The sequence below is a fragment of the Xenopus laevis genome, chromosome 5L (assembly GCF_017654675.1).
Source record: "Xenopus laevis strain J_2021 chromosome 5L, Xenopus_laevis_v10.1, whole genome shotgun sequence".
NCBI classification, from domain to species: domain Eukaryota; kingdom Metazoa; phylum Chordata; class Amphibia; order Anura; family Pipidae; genus Xenopus; species Xenopus laevis.
The window spans coordinates 163,643,103-163,665,575 of record NC_054379.1 but is presented as its reverse complement, the minus strand read 5'-3'; the positions used below and the strand labels follow the sequence as shown (position 1 = coordinate 163,665,575).

The 22,473-nt window shown below is 43.5% G+C and overlaps 1 protein-coding gene across 1 annotated transcript in view; it reads left to right on the top strand.

Moving 5' to 3' along the window:
• The window catches only part of extl3.L (exostosin like glycosyltransferase 3 L homeolog), a 51,218-nt gene that overhangs the window by 26,627 nt on the left and 2,118 nt on the right, over window positions 1-22,473 (top strand). Inside the window, 3 exon segments of the mRNA NM_001094249.1 lie at window positions 16,029-16,156; window positions 20,339-20,483; window positions 21,942-22,070. Of these exon segments, the coding sequence (NP_001087718.1) occupies window positions 16,029-16,156; window positions 20,339-20,483; window positions 21,942-22,070 (402 nt within the window).

Here is a 22,473-nt window from a genome sequence, read left to right as displayed (position 1 = left end):
TCAGGTTAAAGGGATACTGTCATGGGGAAAAAAAAAATTTTCAAAGTGAATCAGTTAATAGTGCTGCTCCAGCAGAATTCTGCACTGAAATCCATTTCTCAAAAGAGCAAACTGATTTTTTTTTATATTCAATTTTGAAATCTGACATGGGGCTAGACATTGTCAATTTCCCAGCTGCCCCTGGTCATGTGACTTGCCTTGTAGATCTGTTTGCTCTTTTAAAAAATGGATTTCAGTGCAGAATTCTGCAGGAGCAGCACTATTAACTGATCCATTTTGAACATTTTTTTTTTCCCATGACGGTATCCCTTTAATTTAAAGGTGAACAGGAGATTAAATTTTCACTGGATATTTCTGTTTTTTAGATTGACCTATACTAGATATACCATGACCTGGATGAATGAAAATCTTCATAGTCATTTTATCTTGCCATTAAATCACAGCACAATTCAGGGGCCAAAAAAACATGCTTATGGGAATAATAATAATAATAATAATAGCCCAGACAGACCAGCAGTGTGGTGCATGAGGCATGCTGTGGGCCTGTGACCATAACATAACACAGTCTGGACAGATTGCTTTTAGTTCGGGAGGAGAGAGAGCACTTCTTTTCTCAATACTGATTTTCCTGACCTTTGTCTGTGTTACCTGCTTAGGGCAGTTCCTCGGGACATACGTGTGCAGGTATTTTCTGTCCAGGAATCCGACTTCTCTGTGGAATGTTCTTGGTGAAAGTAAAAATGCTGCTTTGTGTCCTCATTTGGCAGAAAGCTAAATACACAGCCATGCGTGGTGGGGCTATAATTTAGTAAATCCTCGACCAAGAATCTCTAGCAGGTTTGTGCATCACACGATTATAAACTCGTACACAAATGATTAAAGAGTTTTTAATCTATTACTGTTTTTCCCAGGAAAGGACCTCCATAGCCAAAGTATACAGGTATGGGACCTGTTATCCAGAATGCTTACGACCTGGGGTTTTCTGGATAAGGTGTCACCTCCCAAATATAGTTCTTGCGCTCTACAATTAGTCTTTATTCTCTGATCCAATTAAATGTTTGCCCCTACTGATGATGCTCTGCTTATGCCCAGGCATTCAGGTATATGCATCAGAATCCATTTAGCAAAAATATCCTATGAACTGCTGGTTATAAAAAAAAAAAGTAACATTTTTATTAAGTTAGCATATTAAAAGTAGGAAAAGAAAAAACCGTCACTCAGAACTCCATGCAAGCGGGCCAAGCCCTGCGTGTTTAATGCAACGTAACGTTTTGGGGGCGCGCCCCTTCGTCTGTACGTTGCATTAAACACGCAGGGCTTGGCCCGCTTGCATGGAGTTCTGAGTGACGGTTTTTTTCTTTTCCAAGTGTGTTAATTAAGGGCTGCCGATCCCTTTCAACTGAGCACCGGACCAACTGTATTTCGAGAGGCCAGGGTGTGCTGGTGGGTCTTTGCATATTAAAAGTAGTACAAACCGACCCCATATGACCCTTTGGTACTGATATATCTACAAGAGCAATGGGGTTCATATCGGAGAAGTGATGTTTATTGCTTTAAAAAAAAAACATCAGTGTGTGGTTTTAACATAACAAATCGGACTGTTTTCGTGCTACACACACCCACACACACCCACACCCACACACCCCCACACAACCCCACACACAACCCCCCCCCCCGGAAATGCCTAACTTAAATGATACAAGGAGGTTGGGTCAACCTCATTGATTGGTTTTAAATTTTGTGACTAATGTGATGCTGCCAAAGGCACCTATGATTAAGTACCGGAGGGTACGAAACGAATAAGGTGGGTCATATGGGGTCGGTATGAAGTACTTTTAATATGCTAACTTAATACAAATTTGACTTTTTTTTTTTTATAACCAGTTCATGGGATATTTTTCTTAAATGGATACTTGAGGGTGCCCTGGGGACTTGGGCAAGATCCTGGAACTTCATTGCCCTGTGTCGACTGGCAAATTAGACCCCCTTATTATTATTTTTTTCTTCATATGCATCAGAAGCCCTTAGCCCTGGCACTATATGGTGCTGCTGAAGCAACTGAGGGTCCAGTTGAGGAGGAGGGTGTCAAATGGGACAGAGGTACAGACTGCTGGGCCTCTGGGGCACCAGGAAAAAACCCAGTGGGCCGAACCACCCTAGACCCCCTACTTTGAGGCAGCCTCAAGCAAGAGGAGCTTGCTCTACTCTGAGGTACGCTGTCAGGAGGGGTGGGGACTTTCATTTCTGTGGTGTTGGGCCTTTATAGTAGCAGCCCCACTACTGGGTACAGAAGCCTAAACCATTGAGCTGAACACTGACCAGTAACATTTGTTTTGTATGTTTTAAGGCATGTACATGTTGGCCAACAACTCTATCTGCATTCCATGGATATCTGATGGTTCATTGACTCACTGTGCCAGTGCACCATGTCAGCCATTGGATGTTGTATTGGCCGGCCAAAAGCTGTGGTTGGTGGGTTTGAGCTGGTGCACCAATCTTCTGTTCTTGCCCCCCACCCCACTGTGACATCTGCACTCTCCAATTCCTTCTCCGTCTGACGGCCATTGCTTATTTATATACTCTTGTTTGCACCAACCCCTCTAGTCGCCACACACATGGGCAAGTGTGGGTATATAATTAATGACAGCTCACTGGGTCACAATGGTTTTGGGTTGGGCACAGACTTTTTTTATCGAGCCATGCATGAGCATCACTAGTGCATTTGCACATAAACAAGTAAAAAGGAGTCGCAGATCTGATTGTTTGGATTTTTCGGCCTGAATGGAGGACCAATCAAAAGGTGCCCATAACATGTATGGCCGCTGGTGGTATCCATCCATTCACAGCGTGGGCTGATTGGTCCCATACATCAGAATTGGCTCCTTTTGCTTGAGTAAAATCATAGACCTGGACACTTTTTGAGGCCACAATGTGCTTCTAGGGTGAATCTTCTTTACTGACTATTTAACATTGGTGCTGATTTATAGTTGTCGCTGCCAAATTTAGATGTAAGTTGGATTTAGACTTGCTTTATGCACATGGCTGTGGGGCCGGCTGTAGGCAGAGGGAAGGTAGGCTGGAGCCAGCTGCTCATGGGAATATTCCATATCTCAATAGATCTGTGCCTGTCACTAAACCCTGACTGCATGTTCATGGGCACGTGTGCCGGCACGCAGACTACCTGACTAATAATCACATGATCCTGCATGATCCCATTGCTTGGCACAGTTCTATAACTAATACAGGGGTGTGTATTCTTGGCACTGCAGTTATTTAAAGGAGAACTCAATCCAATTAAAAAAAGCCCCTACCTAGTAAGAAAGATAGCCCCCTGCTTCCCCTTGCAGAGTTCAAAAGGTCTGAAAATGCCCGTAAAATTTTTCCCACCTAAAAGTGCAGAGTAAACGTAATTGGAGCTTGTGGGCGCCATCTGCCTGATCGAGAGTCTTCATCTGTAATAGAGCAATGTATTGGTGCATGCGCAGTAGGAGCAGTATTGTGGAATGGCCCCGAAGAGGGCCCCGAAGAGATCCCGAAGAGGGCCCCGAAGAGATCCCGAAGAGGGCCCCGAAGAGATCCCGAAGAGGGCCCCGAAGAGATCCCGAAGAGGGCCCCGAAGAGATCCCGAAGAGGGCCCCGAAGAGATCCGAAGAGATCCGAAGAGGGCCCCGAAGAGGGCCCCGAAGAGATCCCGAAGAGGGCCCCGAAGAGATCCCGAAGAGGGCCCCGAAGAGATCCCGAAGAGGACCCGAAAAAAACGGAAGATTCAGAAGATGCTCCACTGCGTTTACTCTGCACTGTTTGGTGGGAAAAATCTTACGGCCGTATTGAGACAAATTGAATTCGAGTCGAAGTCTAAGCAGGGAGGGGGGACTGTCTTGCTTACTAGGTAGGGGCTTTTTTAATTCTTGGGTTGTGTTCTCCTTCTAATGGGCAGCATACCCCCCCCCCCATGAGCTCAAGGAATAGGACTTGTACTAAAAAATACTTGTTTTAATTAAAAACTATCCATGGTTTCACTAAACAGGCCCAAACTGAAATTAAAATAACGTTCACGTTCCACCTGCTTTTAAGAAATCGTTGTTTGAGGAGGAGGAGGCAGTAAGACAAAGCAGTCCTCTGCTTAATGACCCATTCTTTATATTAAAGCCTGACAAAGTCTGGGGTCATTTACCCTTTAAGCACTATACAACGAGGCTGTGCGCATTGTGTGATACTCAAGCTCACTAACCTCCCGCATGCTTCCTGAGAGATTCCCTGCCTTTGTGTTTACACAGAGAAGCTGTCAGGTATATTGCATTTCCATGACATAAATGTTCCAACCGCTGTAGCGCCATTATAACGTGCCGGAGGAGCGAGTGGCTGCTGTTGTTATAGATCAGGCTTAATGGGCCGCAACTAAGTGGCCTTGTTTAAAATGACTAAAAGTATTCCTTCTGCGTTATTTTTCTGTTTATTTTTCCCCAGTCGTGTGAGAGCAGCTTCTGTGGGAGTTAACTCGGGAGCAGAAAATGTGCCGATCGTTGATATTTATCAAGAGCCCAGAATCTCAAAGCCGTGATTGACAGGGATTCCTAGGCCTTAACCTGCGCTACATAGAAAATGCATGTTAATAATGAGGTCCCAGGCAGCTATAGATAATAACATCATTAATAAAGGGGTGGTTGACCTTTAATTTAACTTTTAGTATGTTAAAGAAAGGCCAATTCTAAGCATCTATTCAATTGGTCTTCGTTTTTTATTTGTTTTAGTTTTTACATTTTTTGACTCTTTCCTGCTTCCAATTGGGGGTCAATGACCCCATCTAAAAAACAAATGCTCTGTAAGGTTACAAATATATTGTTATGGTCACTTTTAATTACTCCTCTTTCTATTCAGGCCTCTCCTATTCATTTTCCAGTCTCTTATTCATATGAATGCATGGTTGCTAGGGTCATTTGGAACTTAGCAACCAGATTGCCAAAATTGCAAACTGGAGAGCTGCCGAATAAAAAGCTGAATAACTCAAAAAGCAAAAATACTAAAAAAAAAAAAAAAGATAACCAATTGCAAATTGTCCCCCATTTGAAAGCTGCAAAGAGTCAGAAGAAAAAGGTAGAAAATTATAAAACTATAAAAAAAAAAAATGAAGACCAATTTAAAAGTGCTAGAATTGTCCATTCTATAAGATACTAAAAGTTACCTTAAAGGTGAACCACCCCTTTAACGAGTTTTACATAGCAAACCTATTCAGCGATGTAAGAGTAGATGCATGGTTTTGGCGTTATTTGGCCTCTCCTTGAGTTTTTGAGGTATTTCACCCTGTACTTTGCTCCAATCCATCCAATGTCTGCCCACAACCTGCCTACCTATGTCATTGCCCCACCAGGACATCACAACAGGACATTTCCAAGAGACCTTAGAAGAAGAAACCAATTCTTCTGAATATAATGGACTTTTATTGGATATGGTCTGAAAAAACTTTGCCTTGCTTCTTCATAACTAGGCAGAATTTCTCATGGGAACCTTTTTATTAGAAATCCCTGTTGATAAATAAGGAAATGCATTCTCTAGCCGGGCAGTGGATATCCTTTTCCCCATAATGGTGATGGATGCGCAGGTAGTGGGCAACATCAATCCAACTAGAACTGGAACTAATTCCAAATGTCTCTCTTAAGGTGGCCATAGACACAAAGATCCGCTCATTTGGTGGCATCGCCGATCTTTCCCCGATATACCACTAACGGCCGTGGCTATAATCTGATCAGATTACGATGAGAGCGCAATGGGCTCCGGCGGGGAGGTCGGGACAAAATCAAGCCTGTCCGATCGACCAAACGACCGATCTCCGCCAGACGAAAAATGTCGGGACTCTCCACACACGGTCCAAAAATCGTACGAATCCTCGATTTGTACGATAGGATCTTTGCGTCTATGGCCATCTTGAGCCTTAATCCATGGCTGTTCAATCAACAGCCCATGTATAGGGCCTTAACAGAGCCTAAACATCTCAGAAACATAGTAATTGTGAAAACTACCTGGGGGTATCTGTATGAAAAGTATCTGTGTTTACACACAATTTGTTTCATTTTGAATATGCTATAAAAATAAACATTATGACGGGGCTGTTCCTGCTTCTGGAGGTGACGTGACTAAACCCCGCTGGCCTCCCTGGCGGATGAATTTATTGCGTTGCAGGTGATTATGCAAATCCGCTGGACTCTTTACACTGAAATTCCATGTGTATTGTATCCCAATGGTAAATGCTCTGCAGGATGAGGAGTAGTTCAACAAGCTCCATTCCATTTTTGTACCTGTAGGATAGGCAAGGCCCCTTTGGCTGTGACACACAGTGACATCGCTCTTTTTAACTGATGACATCACGCAACACAATTTCTATGGATATATTTTATAGGTTCCTTTGTTTATTTCTTTCAAATATGTGTGAGGATAGACCCCCCCCCCTAGTCCTGCTGTAACCGCCTGGAGAGCCGTAAGTAGGTGGTGTTAGTGTATCTCATCTGATGGTTTCCTTTTATCTTTTGGGGAGAGCATGTAAGGTATTGCAGCACAGATAGCTGGCTGTGTGGTTGGGGCTGTGGTTGGAGGTTTTGCAAGTTCAGTCATAATACACACGGCCCCAGGGCTGAGAGCTGCTGCGAGTTTGGGGCCCTTATCTCAGGCAGGAAATGCAGGTCTATGTACATCTGTAGATACTGTGATTATACAAACCACAGAAAGACCGTGTTGACGCTACAATTCAGCTGCACCTTCTGAAATGTCATTATGCTTTGTGTTTAAAACCAGCTAAAACACAGCGAGCAATAAGGCTACAAATTCTGTGCCTTCTGTTTTTGGGAGGTTAGAAAAAAGAGTGAGCCCTAGCAGAGCATGAGAATTAGGGCCCCCTTATAGGGGAAAAGTAAATAATGTCCAACCTGCAGCCCACCATAAAATCTAAGGGCAGTGACACACGCTGCTACTGGGGGGGATTAGTCAACCAGCGACAAATCGCCTCATCTTTGGGCGACTAATGTCCCCTAAAAGCCTTCCCGCCGGCTACAATGTAAATCACCGGTGGGATGACACTCGGATCACTTCAGCTTTACGAAGCCGGCCTCACAAGGAAACTTCGGAAAACAAAGCGTTCCGAGTGCCATCCCGCCGGCGATTTACATTGTAGCCGACGGGAAGGCATTTAGGGGAGATTAGTCACCTGAAGAAGAGGCGATTTGCCACTGGTTGACTAATCCCCCCCAGTAGCAGCATATGCCACTCACCTAAGGGTGGTGACACCCGCTAAGATTCCGGGGAGATTAGTTGGCCAACGACAAATCTCTTCTTAGGGCTAGGCCACACGGGAAGATTTCAGGGAGATTAGTCGTCTGGTGACTAATCGCCGCGTCTAATCTCTCTGCATGGCTTGCTGTTATCTTGCACCTGCTAGCGCTAAAGTTGCCTGCGCCTATTCACACGCGGCAATACGTTTTCAAAGTCGCTCGAAATTGCCTCGTGATGCAATTTCGAGCGATTTTGAAAAACGTATCGCCGCATGTGAATAGGCACAGGCGACTTTAGCGCTAGCGGGTACGAGATACCAGCAAGCCATTCAGGGAGATTGGTCGCCTCAAAGACGCGGCGATTAGTCGCCAGGCGACCAATCTCCCTGAATCTTCCCATGTGGCCCTAGCCTTAGGGCAACTAATCTCTCCGAAAAGCCTTCCCGCTGATTAGAATGTAAATCGCCTGCGGGATGGCACTCGCAGTGCTTCGTTTTCCGAAGTCCCCAGAAGTTTCCCCGTGAGGCAACTATGGACGACTTTGGAAAACCAGCACTGCACTTTACCATGCTTGTGAAGATACTCCGCCTGTCTGTAGTCTGTATCGGCCTGTGTAGTATCCTGTAAGTAGCCCACTACAACTGGTAAATGTGCTCTGGTCAGCTCACTTGTGCCACGTGATATTTGTGCTAGTGGGTTCAGTGGGTACGTTAGATTTGTATTACAAGGTGGTGTGTAAAGCAGTACAGTCTGCAGCAGCATTACTAATCCCCCATACAGCCTCAGACTGATATAAACTCTCTTTCCCGTGTGTTGTGATGTTTAGTGATAATCCCTTAGAGAGGCAGCTTCTTTATTCTCTCCCCTAGAGTACTGATTGTCCCGTTCCCGCCCTCAGTCTGAGGATGAGAGATAATTATGGCACAGACATATGGACAAGTGCTGCTTGAATTTGTCTTGTAAACAATGAATATGGATGTTCTGTACAATTATCATGGCTAAGTAGCACTTAGGAGACACGTTCTCTTTCGGCTCATCTCCCTCCTTTCCAGCAGGGGCTTGTGGTGTGCTCAGAAGTGTAGTAGCCTGAGTGTGCAATGCACTTTAATGGAGAACTTCTGTGTCATGAACATATTTAATATGTCTGTCAAAGATAGGTCTGAGGCATTGAGCTCTCATACACACCTAGGGCACACATACATGCTAGCTCATATCGGCCAATGAATTTTTTCTTAGGACAGCCATGTTGTCCTGTCAGGAAAGGCGCCTTTTTCTTATGTCTCTCAGTAATAACCTGACAGGAAGCAGCGTGAGAGCAAACTCATTGGCTGATGTAAGCTAGCGAGTATATACGCATTTGGTTTGTGTGAGAGCACAGTGCCTCATACCAGCCAGAGGGACAGTGCTTCATTCCAGCCATGTTGTCCTGTCAGGAAAGTCGCCTTTTTCTTATGTCTCTCACTAATAACCTGACAGGAAGAAGTAGCATGAGAGCAAACTCATTGGCTGATGTAAGCTAGCGAGTATGTACGCGTTTTGTTTGTGTGAGAGCACTGTGCCTCATACCAGCCAAAAGGACAGTGCCTCATTCCAGCCACGTTGTCCTGTCAGGAAAACCGCCTTTTTCTTATGTCCCTCACTAATAACCTGACAGGAAGCAGCGTGAAAGCAAACTCATTGGCTGATGTAAGCAGTGGCGTAACTACCGGTGGGAGCAGGGGGTACGATTGGGCCAGGGCCATCACCCTCTCAGCCCCCCCCCCCCCCGGCAGCTCGCGCACCACGGGTTCCGGACTGATTCTGGGCGTACGTAGGTGGTCGGGGGGCCTGGCTGCGCGCCCCGCTCCAGGGCCTGCCCCCCTCTAGTTCCATTACTCGATGTAAGCTAGCGAGTATGTGCAGCTTTGGTTTGTGTGAGAGCACAGTTCCTTATACCAGCCAGAGGGACAGTGCTTCATTCCAGCCATGTTATCCTGTCAGGAAAGCCGCCTTTTTCTTATGTCTCTCACTAATAACCTGACAGGAAGCAGCGTGAGAGCAAACTCATTGGCTAGCGACTCTGTGCACCTTTGGTTTGTGTGAGGGGAAAGTGCCTCATACTAGCCAGAGGCACAGACTTTGGTAGCTAAAATGGCAGAGTCTCTGGAATGGATTAACCAATGGCATATGATACTACAAAAGCATATTTTTCATGCTTTATTCATATAAACCACTGCCGCCAATGGTTGCTTAGAATTATATTTTCCTACAAAAAAAATGTATTTTCAAATACCTTTAGCATTGTCTGACAAGAATTTCTCTTTGTCTCCAGTGAAACAGTCGTATTGCTGCAATATAGAAATGTCAGTGAGCAGTTACATGAGACTGGTCCATCTCGGAGGCTGGGGGTGCCTGTGAGTGGGGCAGGTTCCTGTGGGGGTGCAGAGGTACTAATTTCCTGGGTGTAGCGTTTCCTGCAGAGAGAGAGATATGCCAGGCGGATGTGCACATCTCTGCTCCCTCTAACCTGCCCTACTTTTCAGTTTTATTTTAAGTTCGTGACAGAGTCGGCGGCAGAAGGGGAGAGGAATACAATGTGTATTTCAGGGGTCTCAAAAATAGCTTGCACTAACCGCCCGCCCCGGAGTATTGCTGCTCTTTTACTCCCAGAGCCGTCCCATGTGCACTCTTCATAATACACAGTGTTGCTACTGTCATGAGAAAATTTTTTTTTTTTTCAAAACACATCAGTTAATACTGCTGCGCCAGCAGACTTTTGCACTATTTCATTTTGAAATCTGACACGGGGCTAGACATATTGTTAGTTTCCCAGGTGCCCCCACTCATGTGACTTGTGCTGTGATAAACTTCAATCAGACAGACAGACTGAACTCGGGGGGAGAAATGACTACTCTGCTCTGTGAGATACTGTTTTCAGTGTTTTATGGGAAACTGTATATGTTCAAGTAAAACCTATACGCAGCGTGCATCTAGTAGCTGAAGCTTCCAGGGGTGCCGGGAGTTTTAGCGCAGCATTATCTGACGTTTTGCAGGAGACCAATCCTAAAACTGTTCGTTGCACCCTATGTTTCCCCTTCATTCTATTCTGTATTATACGTCCCTTCATTCTTCACTAGTACATTATTTAATTATTCATCCCTCTGAAAGTCAATTTATATAGTGAGTGCGATTCCCAAAACACATCCTGAAGCAGAGCGCTCTCTTTCTCTCAATGACTGTCCCTGTGCGACCGACCCACCCCCATGAAGTCTCACAGCGTGACTTATTACTTCGCTAAATCAGGATTTGCATTTTAAAGGGACACCAAGCTTCTCTCTCTGCTTTTTCTGTTCATTCTCTTTCTTTAGAAATTCTGGCTAAAGTGTAAAGTGTATAAGAATAAAAATAGAACCTGGGACTCTGCTCATAAGAGCTCACAATCTACTTGCTTGTTAACGCTAGCTGCTCAAACTGTTGTCTTTTCCACTGAATGTTAAGTCAGTTACTTTGTGTGCCCCCAAACTCTTTCCTAATTAGTATGGGCTGCTGAATAAAGGTGGCCATACACGGGCCAATAAAAGCTGCCGACAGACCAAGTCGGCAGCTTATTGGCCCGTGTATGGGGCCCCCCGACGGGCTTCCCCGATCGAGATCTGGCCGAAAGTCGGCCAGATCTCGATCGGATGGGACAAAAAATCCCGTCGGATCGCGGCCACATCTGTATATATATTTATCTTTTTTTTTTTTAACGAAAGTAATTACTCAATGTAATTAATGATTAGAAGAGGATGGGGCAGTCCATTTGTGTGTGTGTCAGTATGACTTAAGTAGGACCTGTCAGACTAAAACACCAGCGTTCTGTACATGTGCTGCAACAAGACAAAGTCACCGCTTCTCACGGCCATATACAAAAAAACTGTATTTGCTCCTGGCCGCTGGAAATTTAAAGTAAAATGTTCCTCGGCTTGTGCTGTTCCTTTATTCTGAGCCCTGATGCCAAATTGATGAGTCATGTGTCTTGTGTGGATGGCAGTAGCCTGCGGCTTCCCATGGAATTCTCCTTCTAAATTCTGCTCTGCTCCCCCCACTTTTGTACCAGGGCTGAAATACCTTCATTTTTATCTAGTTTCTACTGCTGAGTACTGACTCTGATTCCACTTTTAGTCTTCCTCAAAGGGGAACTTCACACACAAAAACAGTTGTTTTTTTTATGTATAACTGCAATTACAAGCAAATATGTCCCTTTCTTCCCTGCTGGTTCTGACTCCTTGTAGCAATCTGATCCCCATTGTAAGCAGCAGTCCTGTCCTGCTTTATGGCAGCTGAGATTCTAGCTATCTGTTTAACAGAACATTCTGTCCCAGTGGCTGCACAGATCCTATCTGATCCCCATTGTAAGCAGCAGTCCTGTCCTGCTTTATGGCAGCTGAGATTCTAGCTATCTATATAACAGAACATTCTGTCCCATTGGCTGCACAGATCCTATCTGATCCCCATTGTAAGCAGCAGTCCTGTCCTGCTTTATGGCAGCTGAGATTCTAGCTATCTGTATAACAGAGCATTCTGTCCTAGTGGCTGCACAGATCCTATCTGATCCCCATTGTAAGCAGCAGTCCTGTCCTGCTTTATGGCAGCTGAGATTCTAGCTATCTGTATAACAGAGCATTCTGTCCCAGTGGCTGCACAGATCCTATCTGATCCCCATTGTAAGCAGCAGTCCTGTCCTGCTTTATGGCAGCTGAGATTCTAGCTATCTATATAACAGAACATTCTGTCCCCATTGGCTGCAACAGATCCTATCTGATCCCCATTGTAAGCAGCAGTCCTGTCCTGCTTTATGGCAGCTGAGATTCTAGCTATCTGTATAACAGAACATTCTGTCCTAGTGGCTGCACAGATCTATCTGATCCCCATTGTAAGCAGCAGTCCTGTCCTGCTTTATGGGCAGCTGAGATTCTAGCTATCTGTTATAACAGAGCATTCTGTCCCAGTGGCTGCACAGATCCTATCTGATCCCCATTGTAAGCAGCAGTCCTGTCCTGCTTTATGGCAGCTGAGATTCTAGCTATCTGTATAACAGAGCATTCTGTCCCAGTGGCTGCACAGATCCTATCTGATCCCCCATTGTAAGCAGCAGTCCTGTCCTGCTTTATGGCAGCTGAGATTCTAGCTATCTGTATAACAGAACATTCTGTCCCAGTGGCTGCACAGATCCTATCTGATCCCCATTGTAAGCAGCAGTCCTGCCCTGCTTTATGGCAGCTGAGATTCTAGCTATCTGTATAACAGAGCATTCTGTCCCAGTGGCTGCACAGATCCAATCTGATCCCCATTGTAAGCAGCAGTCCTGTCCTGCTTTATGGCAGCTGAGATTCTAGCTATCTGTATAACAGAGCATTCTGTTCCAGTGGCTGCACAGATCCTATCTGATCCCCATTGTAAGCAGCAGTCCTGTCCTGCTTTATGGCAGCTGAGATTCTAGATATCTGTATAACAGAACATTCTGTCCCAGTGGCTGCACAGATCCTATCTGATCCCCATTGTAAGCAGCAGTCCTGTCCTGCTTTATGGCAGCTGAGATTCTAGCTATCTGTATAACAGAGCATTCTGTCCCAGTGGCTGCACAGATCCTATCTGATCCCCATTGTAAGCAGCAGTCCTGTCCTGCTTTATGGCAGCTGAGATTCTAGCTATCTGTATAACAGAGCATTCTGTCCCAGTGGCTGCACAGATCCTATCTGATCCCCATTGTAAGCAGCAGTCCTGTCCTGCTTTATGGCAGCTGAGATTCTAGCTATCTGTATAACAGAACATTCTGTCCCAGTGGCTGCACAGATCCTATCTGATCCCATTGTAAGCAGCAGTCCTGCCCTGCTTTATGGCAGCTGAGATTCTAGCTATCTGTATAACAGAACATTCTGTCCTAGTGGCTGCACAGATCCTATCTGATCCCCATTGTAAGCAGCAGTCCTGCCCTGCTTTATGGCAGCTGAGATTCTAGCTATCTGTATAACAGAGCATTCTGTCCCAGTGGCTGCACAGATCCAATCTGATCCCCATTGTAAGCAGCAGTCCTGTCCTGCTTTATGGCAGCTGAGATTCTAGCTATCTGTATAACAGAGCATTCTGTTCCAGTGGCTGCACAGATCCTATCTGATCCCCATTGTAAGCAGCAGTCCTGTCCTGCTTTATGGCAGCTGAGATTCTAGATATCTGTATAACAGAACATTCTGTCCCAGTGGCTGCACAGATCCTATCTGATCCCCATTGTAAGCAGCAGTCCTGTCCTGCTTTATGGCAGCTGAGATTCTAGCTATCTGTATAACAGAGCATTCTGTCCCAGTGACTGCACAGATCCTATCTGATCCCCATTGTAAGCAGCAGTCCTGTCCTGCTTTATGGCAGCTGAGATTCTAGCTATCTGTATAATAGAACATTCTGTCCCAGTGGCTGCACAGATCCTATCTGATCCCCATTGTAAGCAGCAGTCCTGTCCTGCTTTATGGCAGCTGAGATTCTAGCTATCTGTATAACAGAACATTCTGTCCCAGTGGCTGCACAGATTCTATCTGATCCCCATTGTAAGCAGCAGTCCTGCCCTGCTTTATGGCAGCTGAGATTCTAGCTATCTGTATAACAGAACATTCTGTCCCAGTGGCTGCACAGATCCTATCTGATCCCCATTGTAAGCAGCAGTCCTGTCCTGCTTTATGGCAGCTGAGATTCTAGCTATCTGTATAACAGAGCATTCTGTCCCAGTGGCTGCACAGATCCTATCTGATCCCCATTGTAAGCAGCAGTCCTGTCCTGCTTTATGGCAGCTGAGATTCTAGCTATCTGTATAACAGAACATTCTGTCCCAGTAGGGGCAAATTCCAGGTTCTATGTTGGCTGTTTACAGGTTTTGTGTGTTGTTATTTTACACAAGCAGATGTACAGCAGGTTCCTCTCTTGGGTTCTAATTGGTGCCAAAAAATATATGGAAATATTGATTGATCTCCTCTAGTGTTTAACAGGCCCTTAAACAAAGCAACAAATGGATTTATTGGTTCTGTGCAGAGAAGTAAAATCTTATTAAATATCCTGTGACTTACTGGAGGATTACTTTAATTTCATACCATTTCACTCACTATACATGTGTATATATATAAATATATATATATATATATATAGGCCCATCTAATGCTAATGAAGCTCATTGCTCTGGTGAGGGTGGGGTGCTGTCTAGCCAAGGTCAGGATGATCTCCAGTGAGCGGCTTTATATAGTGGGCTGGAGTATGTTATATAGCTGCTCTTTTATTGGAACTGGCAGACGGAACATTAAAATGTTTTCCAAAAGCTTTTGCATCTCGCAGAGAAACAACTTCACTCTCCTCTCATTAATCATTGGCTGCGACCTCAGATCTTTCTCAGTGTAAGTTATAAGGCAGTCGGTGCATTGCAGGGAAACGTCCAAACCCCAAGAATGGCAAATGGGTGATCACAGCACTTTTGACTTTGGCACCCGTCTGCCGCCCCAAATACTAAATATATATATATATATATATATATATATATATATATATATATATATATATATATATATATATATATCTCCCTCATGCTTCGTCTGAAACTGACCTGGTGGAATGTGGGATCTGTTATCCACAAGCCTGCTATCCAGAGAGATCCAAAAACCAGCAGTAATATTCCAACTGTCTTGGGCACTATGGGAAATGGCATTCGAGCTTTCTAGTTAGTGGGTCTCCAGATAACAGATCCCACGCCTGTTATTGATCCTGTATCTTTTTGTAATTGGTTAATGTTGATATTAGGAGGTAAAAGTCTCATTATATCTAGAGCAAAGCAGTCGCAGACCAAGCACTGAAAGGTCAGGCATCCAAAAAGGGGTTCATCAGAGCAAATTGAGGGGGGCATGTGCTTCTAGAACCAGGACACAGAGAATATTCCTCTATCATAGACTGAAGCACAGAGACTATTAGGCTGCTCCTGCCTTCCCTTTGCTTTGTGAGTGAGGAGGGTGCACTGGGGCCCGTATAGTCACAGTCATCTTAAAGGGGTTGTTCAGCTTTAAATTAACTGTTAATATGATGTAGAGATGGATATTCTGAGATAACTTGCAATTGGTTTTCTTTTTTTATTATTTGTGTTTTTTGAGTTATTTAGCTTTTTATTCAGCAGCTCTCCAGTTTGCAATTTCAGCCATCTGGTTGCTAAGGTCTAAATTCCCGTAGCAACCATGCACTGATTTGAATAAGAGACTGGAATATGGATAGAAAGATGAGAAATAAAAAGTAACAATAGCCTTACAGAGCATTTTTTAGATGGGGTCAGTGACCCCTATTTGAAAGCTGGAAAGAGTCGGAAGAAGGCAATTGAAAACCAATAAAAAATATATAATGAAGGCCGATTGAAAAGTTGCTTGATATTTGCCATTCTATTACATACTAATAGTTAACTTAAAGACCGTGGATGAACATTGTATATAACGTGTGCATGGGTTCCATACACCAGTACCCACTGCCTATTAGTTGTTGGACTACAGCTCCCAGCCTGCCACTACCGGCCACAGGTTGGTAAATAGAGATAAATCCAGCCGTATTTACATGCAATTGTTGGGCACAAAGAAGCACTTTTTTTCATCTTCAAATTCAGCTGATCAGAGTCGCTGCATTCACAGACCTCCTTTACAGCCGAGTACCCATCATACGGGCTCTTTTTGGGGCTCGAGGGGTTGTGTTACATTTATTCATTGATGATTCGGCATAACCGTGTGATTTTATTGGCAGATTGTCCGCACGGAGAAGAACAGTCTGAATAATCGCTTCCTTCCCTGGGATCAGATTGAGACAGAAGCCGTTCTCTCTATTGATGATGATGCCCATCTCCGCCATGACGAAATCATGTTTGGCTTTCGGTAGGTTGTTTGTTTAGGGGGGTTCTTATTCTATGTCTCAGCCATGTATTTGCCTTGAAGGTGTAAATGGGCAGAGTTGTTTGGTTGGAGGATTAGAACAACTTTACTTTCTTCTCTGCCTGTCTGTGTATAGGGAGGGTACAAATAAGCACTCACCCCAAATCTCCCCCTAACTGACCTTCAGACTGGGCCCCCTTAGCTCATAACAAGGTTACAGATATATAGAAACATTGGGGTAACAGTCACCCTGCTATAGTTCCAGGGGTACCCAGGGCACAAATAAGCACTCACCCCAAATCTCCCCCTAACTGACCTTCAGACTGGGCCCCCTTAGCTCATAACAAGGTTACAGATAAATAGAAACATTGGGGTGTCACCCTGCTATAGTTCCAGGGGTACCCAGGGTACAAATAAACACTCACCCCAAATCTCCCCCTAACTGACCTTCAGACTGGGCCCCCTTAGCTCATAACAAGGTTACAGATATATAGAAACATTGGGGTGTCACCCTGCTATAGTTCCAGGGGTACCCAGGGTACAAATAAACACTCACCCCAAATCTCCCCCTAACTGACCTTCAGACTGGGCCCCCTTAGCTCATAACAAGGTTACAGATATATAGAAACATTGGGGTGTCACCCTGCTATAGTTCTATATTGATTAATTCAGCACTTGAGCTTTAATTAGAAACTCAAGTCAAATCCAATCAGTAACCTGAATGTGCAGCCCCTGGTGAATCTGTTTGTCTGCTTTCATGGCAACAGAGCAGTTGTGTTATTTAAAGGAGCTGACACTTCACTTATTTGTATCCCTTTTATAGAATTATTGCTGTTTCCAAGAATAAGAACCAAAACCCTGGGGGCTCGTAAGTAATATAACCCGGGCTGGTGTAAAAGGCAATGTCTGGTTTTATATTACTGAGCTTTCTCATTGTAAACCCCCCAAAACTCTACAGTGAATGCTGTAAAATAAAGTCTGTATAATGCAGAGCTCACAAGCTCAAGGCAGGTTTGTATTAATAGCAATGCACTGGTGCCCCCTGCTGGCTGACAAGTAGCAGAGCGGTTGTTTAAAGGGATAGAAACGTGGGAATGACATTACATACAGTATATAGTTACATAGAGTTACATAGTTAAATTGGGTTGAAAAAAAGACATCAAGTTCAACCCCTCCAAATGAAAACCCAGCCCCATACACACGCCCCTCCCTACTGTCACATAAATGATCTATCCCCATATCTATACTAACTATAGAGTTTAGTATCACAATAGCCTTTGTATTATGTCTGTCCAAGAAATCATCCAAGTCCCTCTTATAGTCATTAACTGAATCATCACCCGGCAGTGCATTCCCCAACCTCACTGTCCTGACTGTGATGAACCCCCTACTCTGTTCCTTTAAATGAAACTTCTTTTCTTCTAGTCTGAAGGGGAGGCCTCTGGTACGTGATTCTCTTTATGGGTAAAAAGGTCCCCTGCTATTTGTCTATAATGTCCTCTAATGTACTTGTAAAGTCTAATCATGTCCCCTCACAAGCGCCTTTTTTCCAGAGAAAACAACCCCAACCTTGTCAGTCTCCCCTCATAATTTAACTCTTCCCTCCCTCTAACCAGTTTAGTTGCACTTAGTCTCTGCACTCTCTCCAGCTCATTTATATCCCTCTTAAGGACTGGAGTCCAAAACTGCCCCCATACTCCAGATGAGGCCTCACCAGGGACCTATAAAGAGACATAATTAAGGACTTATATCAATTGGTCTTCATTATTTAGTTTTTTTTATAGTTATTTACCTTCTTCTTCTTCTGACTCTTTCCAGTTTTCAAATGGGGGTCTCTGACCCCATCGAAATACAAATGCTCTGTAAGGCTACAAATTTATATAACCAATTGCAAATTTTCTACATCATACACCCCTTTATTATGTTATTGAATGGCTAATTCTAAGCAACTTTTCGGTTGGCCTTAATTTTTTTCCCCTACTCTGAATTTTTTCACTTCTTCTGACTTTCTAACTTTCAAATAGGGGTCACTGACCCCATCTAAAAAATAAATGCTCTGTAAGGCTACAAATGTATTGTTATTGATACTTTTTATCTTTCTATTCAGGCCTCTCCTATTCATATTCCAGTCTTTTATTCATAGTTCATGGTTGCTAGGGTAATTTGGACCCTAGCAACCAGATGGCTGAAATTACAAACTGGAAAGCTGCTGAATAAAAAGCTAAATAACTCAAAAATCTTAAAAAATGAAAACCAATTGCAAATAGTCTCAGAATATCACTCTCTACATCATACTACCAGTTAATTTAAAGGGGAACAACCCCTTTGTTTCCCACTCACATTCCTTCTGCAGGGGGCCTGGGTGCTATAGAGTGAGAGCGGTCACATGATTAATACGGTGTCTGACAGAGGCCATTATTAGAGAATGTAACAGTGAGTCTCATAGCTGATGTGTGAGTGTTGGCAGTGGTGTTTAATAGTCGCTCGTCAATCTGTGATGATAGAAATTATTAGCAGTTTATATTCTGTTTATTTTGCCTCCTCCTTTCTGAGACACATTCTGTAACGGGAAGAGGCGTTTGTTGTGCTAAAGTGTATGTTGTGCGTCCGTATTGTTTCAGTAACATAAGCGCCAGCTCCTCTGTCTCTCGTCACTCATTTTAATTATGTGCTAATGGGCTTGTCCTCTCGTTCATGTCCATAAAATGACTCTATAATGATATTCTGCATCCAGCTCGGCACTTCATTTGAATAACGACTTTTCTCTCGTCTCTCCCCCCGACAGTCTAAGCCTTGATTCTCCCGTCATTTTCTAAAATCTGTTTATTCAGAGAGATACATAATGTCTAATAACATTGTCATTCTGCGTCATTATAGGCCACCTTTTTTATTATAGTCACTGATTTCTTTTTTGTAGACACTATACAGGTATGGGATCCGTTATCCGGAAACCCATTATCTAGAAAGCTCCGAATTACAGGACGGCCATCTCCCATAGACTCTATTATAATCAAATAATTCTAATTTTTAAAAACTATTTCCTTTTTCTGTGTAATAATAAAACAGTAACTTGTACTTGATCCCAACTAAGATATAATTAATCCTTATTGGAAGCAAAACCAGCCTATTGGCTTTATTTAATGTTTACATGATTTTCTAGTAGACTTAAAGGGTTTGTACACCTTTAAGTTAACTTTTTAGTAGGATGTGGAGATCGATATTTTGTGACAATTTGCAATTGGTTTTAATTTTTTATTATTTGTGGTTTTTGAATTATTTAGCTTTTTATTCAGCAGCTCTCCGGTTTGTAATTTCAGCCATCTGGTTGCTAGGGTCCAGATTATCCTAGCAACCATGCACTGATTTAAATAAGAGTCTGGGATATGAAAAGGAGAGGACCTGAACAGAAAAGTGATTAATAAAAAATATAAATGTGTAGCCTTACGGAGAATTTGTTTGTAGATGGGGTCATTGACCCCCCTGTTTGAAGGCTGGAAAGAGTCAGAAGAAAGAGGCAAATAATTCAAAAACTATTAACAAATAAATAATGAAGACCAATTGAAAAGTTTCTTAGACTTGGCCATTCCATAAGATACTAAGTTAACTTCAAGGTGAACCACCCTTTTAAGGTATAAAGATCTAAATTATGGAAAGATCCCTTTTATCTGAAAATCCCAGGTCTTGAGCATTCTGGATAACAGGTCCCATACCTGTATGTAATATTTGTCAAAATATAATACACAAGAGCCATGAATATCCTATAAATTATATCCTTATAAACGGTGAGTTCTGATGTCATCAGTTATAAACGGTGAGTTCTGATGTCATTTCTGTCACATGTCTCTGAAATTTGTGTATTATAATAAATAAAGTACCCCCAATTGCAAAGTATGAGGATATTAGAAGTTACCTCGGAGTTCCATGTCCTTCGCTCATGTTTTATAGGGTCATGGAACTCTTCTGTAACTTATAATATCCTTATATTTTACAAGAGGGGGCACTTTATTCACTGTATTCCAGATGAACTAGAGCCAAGGTTCCGAACCCCCAATTCTGGTCTCGTGATTGAGCTGCATGTTCGTTGCATACGATTTTGAAGCTTCTTTAGAAGACTGAAAATGTTTCTTGAACCCCCATCTTATTTTATGATCTCCGTTTATCCCTTTTTCTGCCATTTTCCCGCAGAGTTTGGAGAGAGGCGAGAGATCGGATTGTGGGTTTCCCTGGTCGTTATCATGCCTGGGACATCTCTCACAGGTCCTGGCTTTACAACTCCAACTACTCCTGTGAACTCTCCATGGTACTGACTGGCGCCGCCTTTTTTCACAAGGTAATATTTTTAACCTCTTTCATATGGAATGACATTTGTGTAGATATATAAAACTAGGTGTGTTAAAGGATAAATAACCTTAAAAATAAGTGAATGTAAGATTAACGAGGGGGCTATTCTAAGCACTTTTGCAATGTACATTCATTATTTATTCATTTTTAATTCCAAGATATTAAGGGATACGTGTACTGTTAATATGAATGAATTGTGTTACAACAGCGCCACCTGCTGGTCATTTTCCCACCAGTCTGACCACCAAGTAGTCAAGGAAGTTGTCAGGAGAAAGAAAGAGGCTGATGTTCTTCTGCTTAGGAAAGATGTGAGAAAGGTTTCTAATTTTATTCCTAAGCAGAAGAACATCAGAGCAGCCTCTTTCTTTATTTTACATTCACTTATTTTTAAAGGGATACTGTCATGGGAAAATGAATCAGTTAATAGTGCTGCTCCAGCAGAATTCTGCACTGAAATCCATTTCTCAAAAGAGCAAACAGATTTTTTTATATTCAATTTTGAAATCTGACATGGGGCTAGACATTTTGTCAATTTCCCAGCTGCCCCCAGTCATGTGACTTGTGCCTGCACTTTAGGAGAGAAATGCTTTCTGGCAGGCTGCTGTTTTTCCTTCTCAATGTAACTGAATGTGTCTCAGTGGGACCTGGATTTTACTATTGAGTGTTGTTCTTAGATCTACCAGGCAGCTGTTATCTTGTGTTAGGGAGCTGTTATCTGGTTACCTTCCCATTGTTCTTTTGTTTGGCTGCTGGGGGGGGGGAGGGAGGGGGTGATATCACTCCAACTTGCAGTACAGCAGTAAAGAGTGATTGAAGTTTATCAGAGCACAAGTCACATGACTTGGGGCAGCTGGGAAATTGACAAAATGTCTAGCCCCATGTCAGATTTCAAAATTGAATATAAAAAAATCTGTTTGCTCTTTTGAGAAATGGATTTCAGTGCAGAATTCTGCTGGAGCAGCACTATTAACTGACGCATTTTGAAAAAAAATGTTTTCCCAAGACAGTATCCCTTTAAGGTTTACTTATCCTTTGACTGGAATTTGTTTTAGGATCGATGGGGCCCCCCTCTGGTGCACCATGAGTTTGAATTGGATCTTCTACAGCCTTCAGTGTAGGGCAGGAGTGTGTTGGGATTGCTCTGCGGGGAATCATTGCCCTGTGGGGGGATTGCTATGCGGGGGGAGGGGTTGCTCTGCGGGAGAGGATTGCTCTGCGGGGGAGGATTGCTCTGCAGGGAATGATTGCCCTGTGGGGTGGGATTGCTCTGCGGGGGTCATTATGGTCTCATAGGTGCAAATGAATGAGTCCCACTGAGCATGTTGAGTCCCTGGAGATGTGTGATGATCCAGGATTTGCTCCATGTGGGCAGTGTGGCTGTTGCTTCAGGTTCCTCTGCTGCTGAAACAGAATAAGAAATTCACAGAACTTTCCCTTCCCTCCTCAGTACTACGCGTATCTGTATTCCTACGTCATGCCACAAGCCATCCGGGATATGGTGGATGAGTACATCAACTGTGAGGATATCGCCATGAACTTCCTGGTCTCTCACATCACCAGGAAACCTCCTATCAAGGTAACGGCTCAGTGACCGACTACTGTGTGAATGATCTGTCTGGGGCAGAGATTATATAGCAAGTCTCACAATATTCCAGACATTCCCATGAGAATTATATCGGACTCATCAGACACTGGCAGGTAACAGTAGAGTTATGTGAATTTAGATAATGGAGTTGCATAATAAGCCAGTTAGTTACAGAGACCAAAAAAGAGTGAGTTACTGGAGGAAACTTACACAAACACTGGTAATTGTTGGACTGGTTTCACTACAAGCCTTGGAGGTTCAAACTGTGCTCAAGGTCCTCCATAGCTATAGTTCCAGGGGTACCCAAGGCACAAATAAGAACTGACCCCAAATCTCCCCTTAACTGGCCTTCAGACTGGGCCCCCTTAGCTCATAACAAGGTTACAGATATATA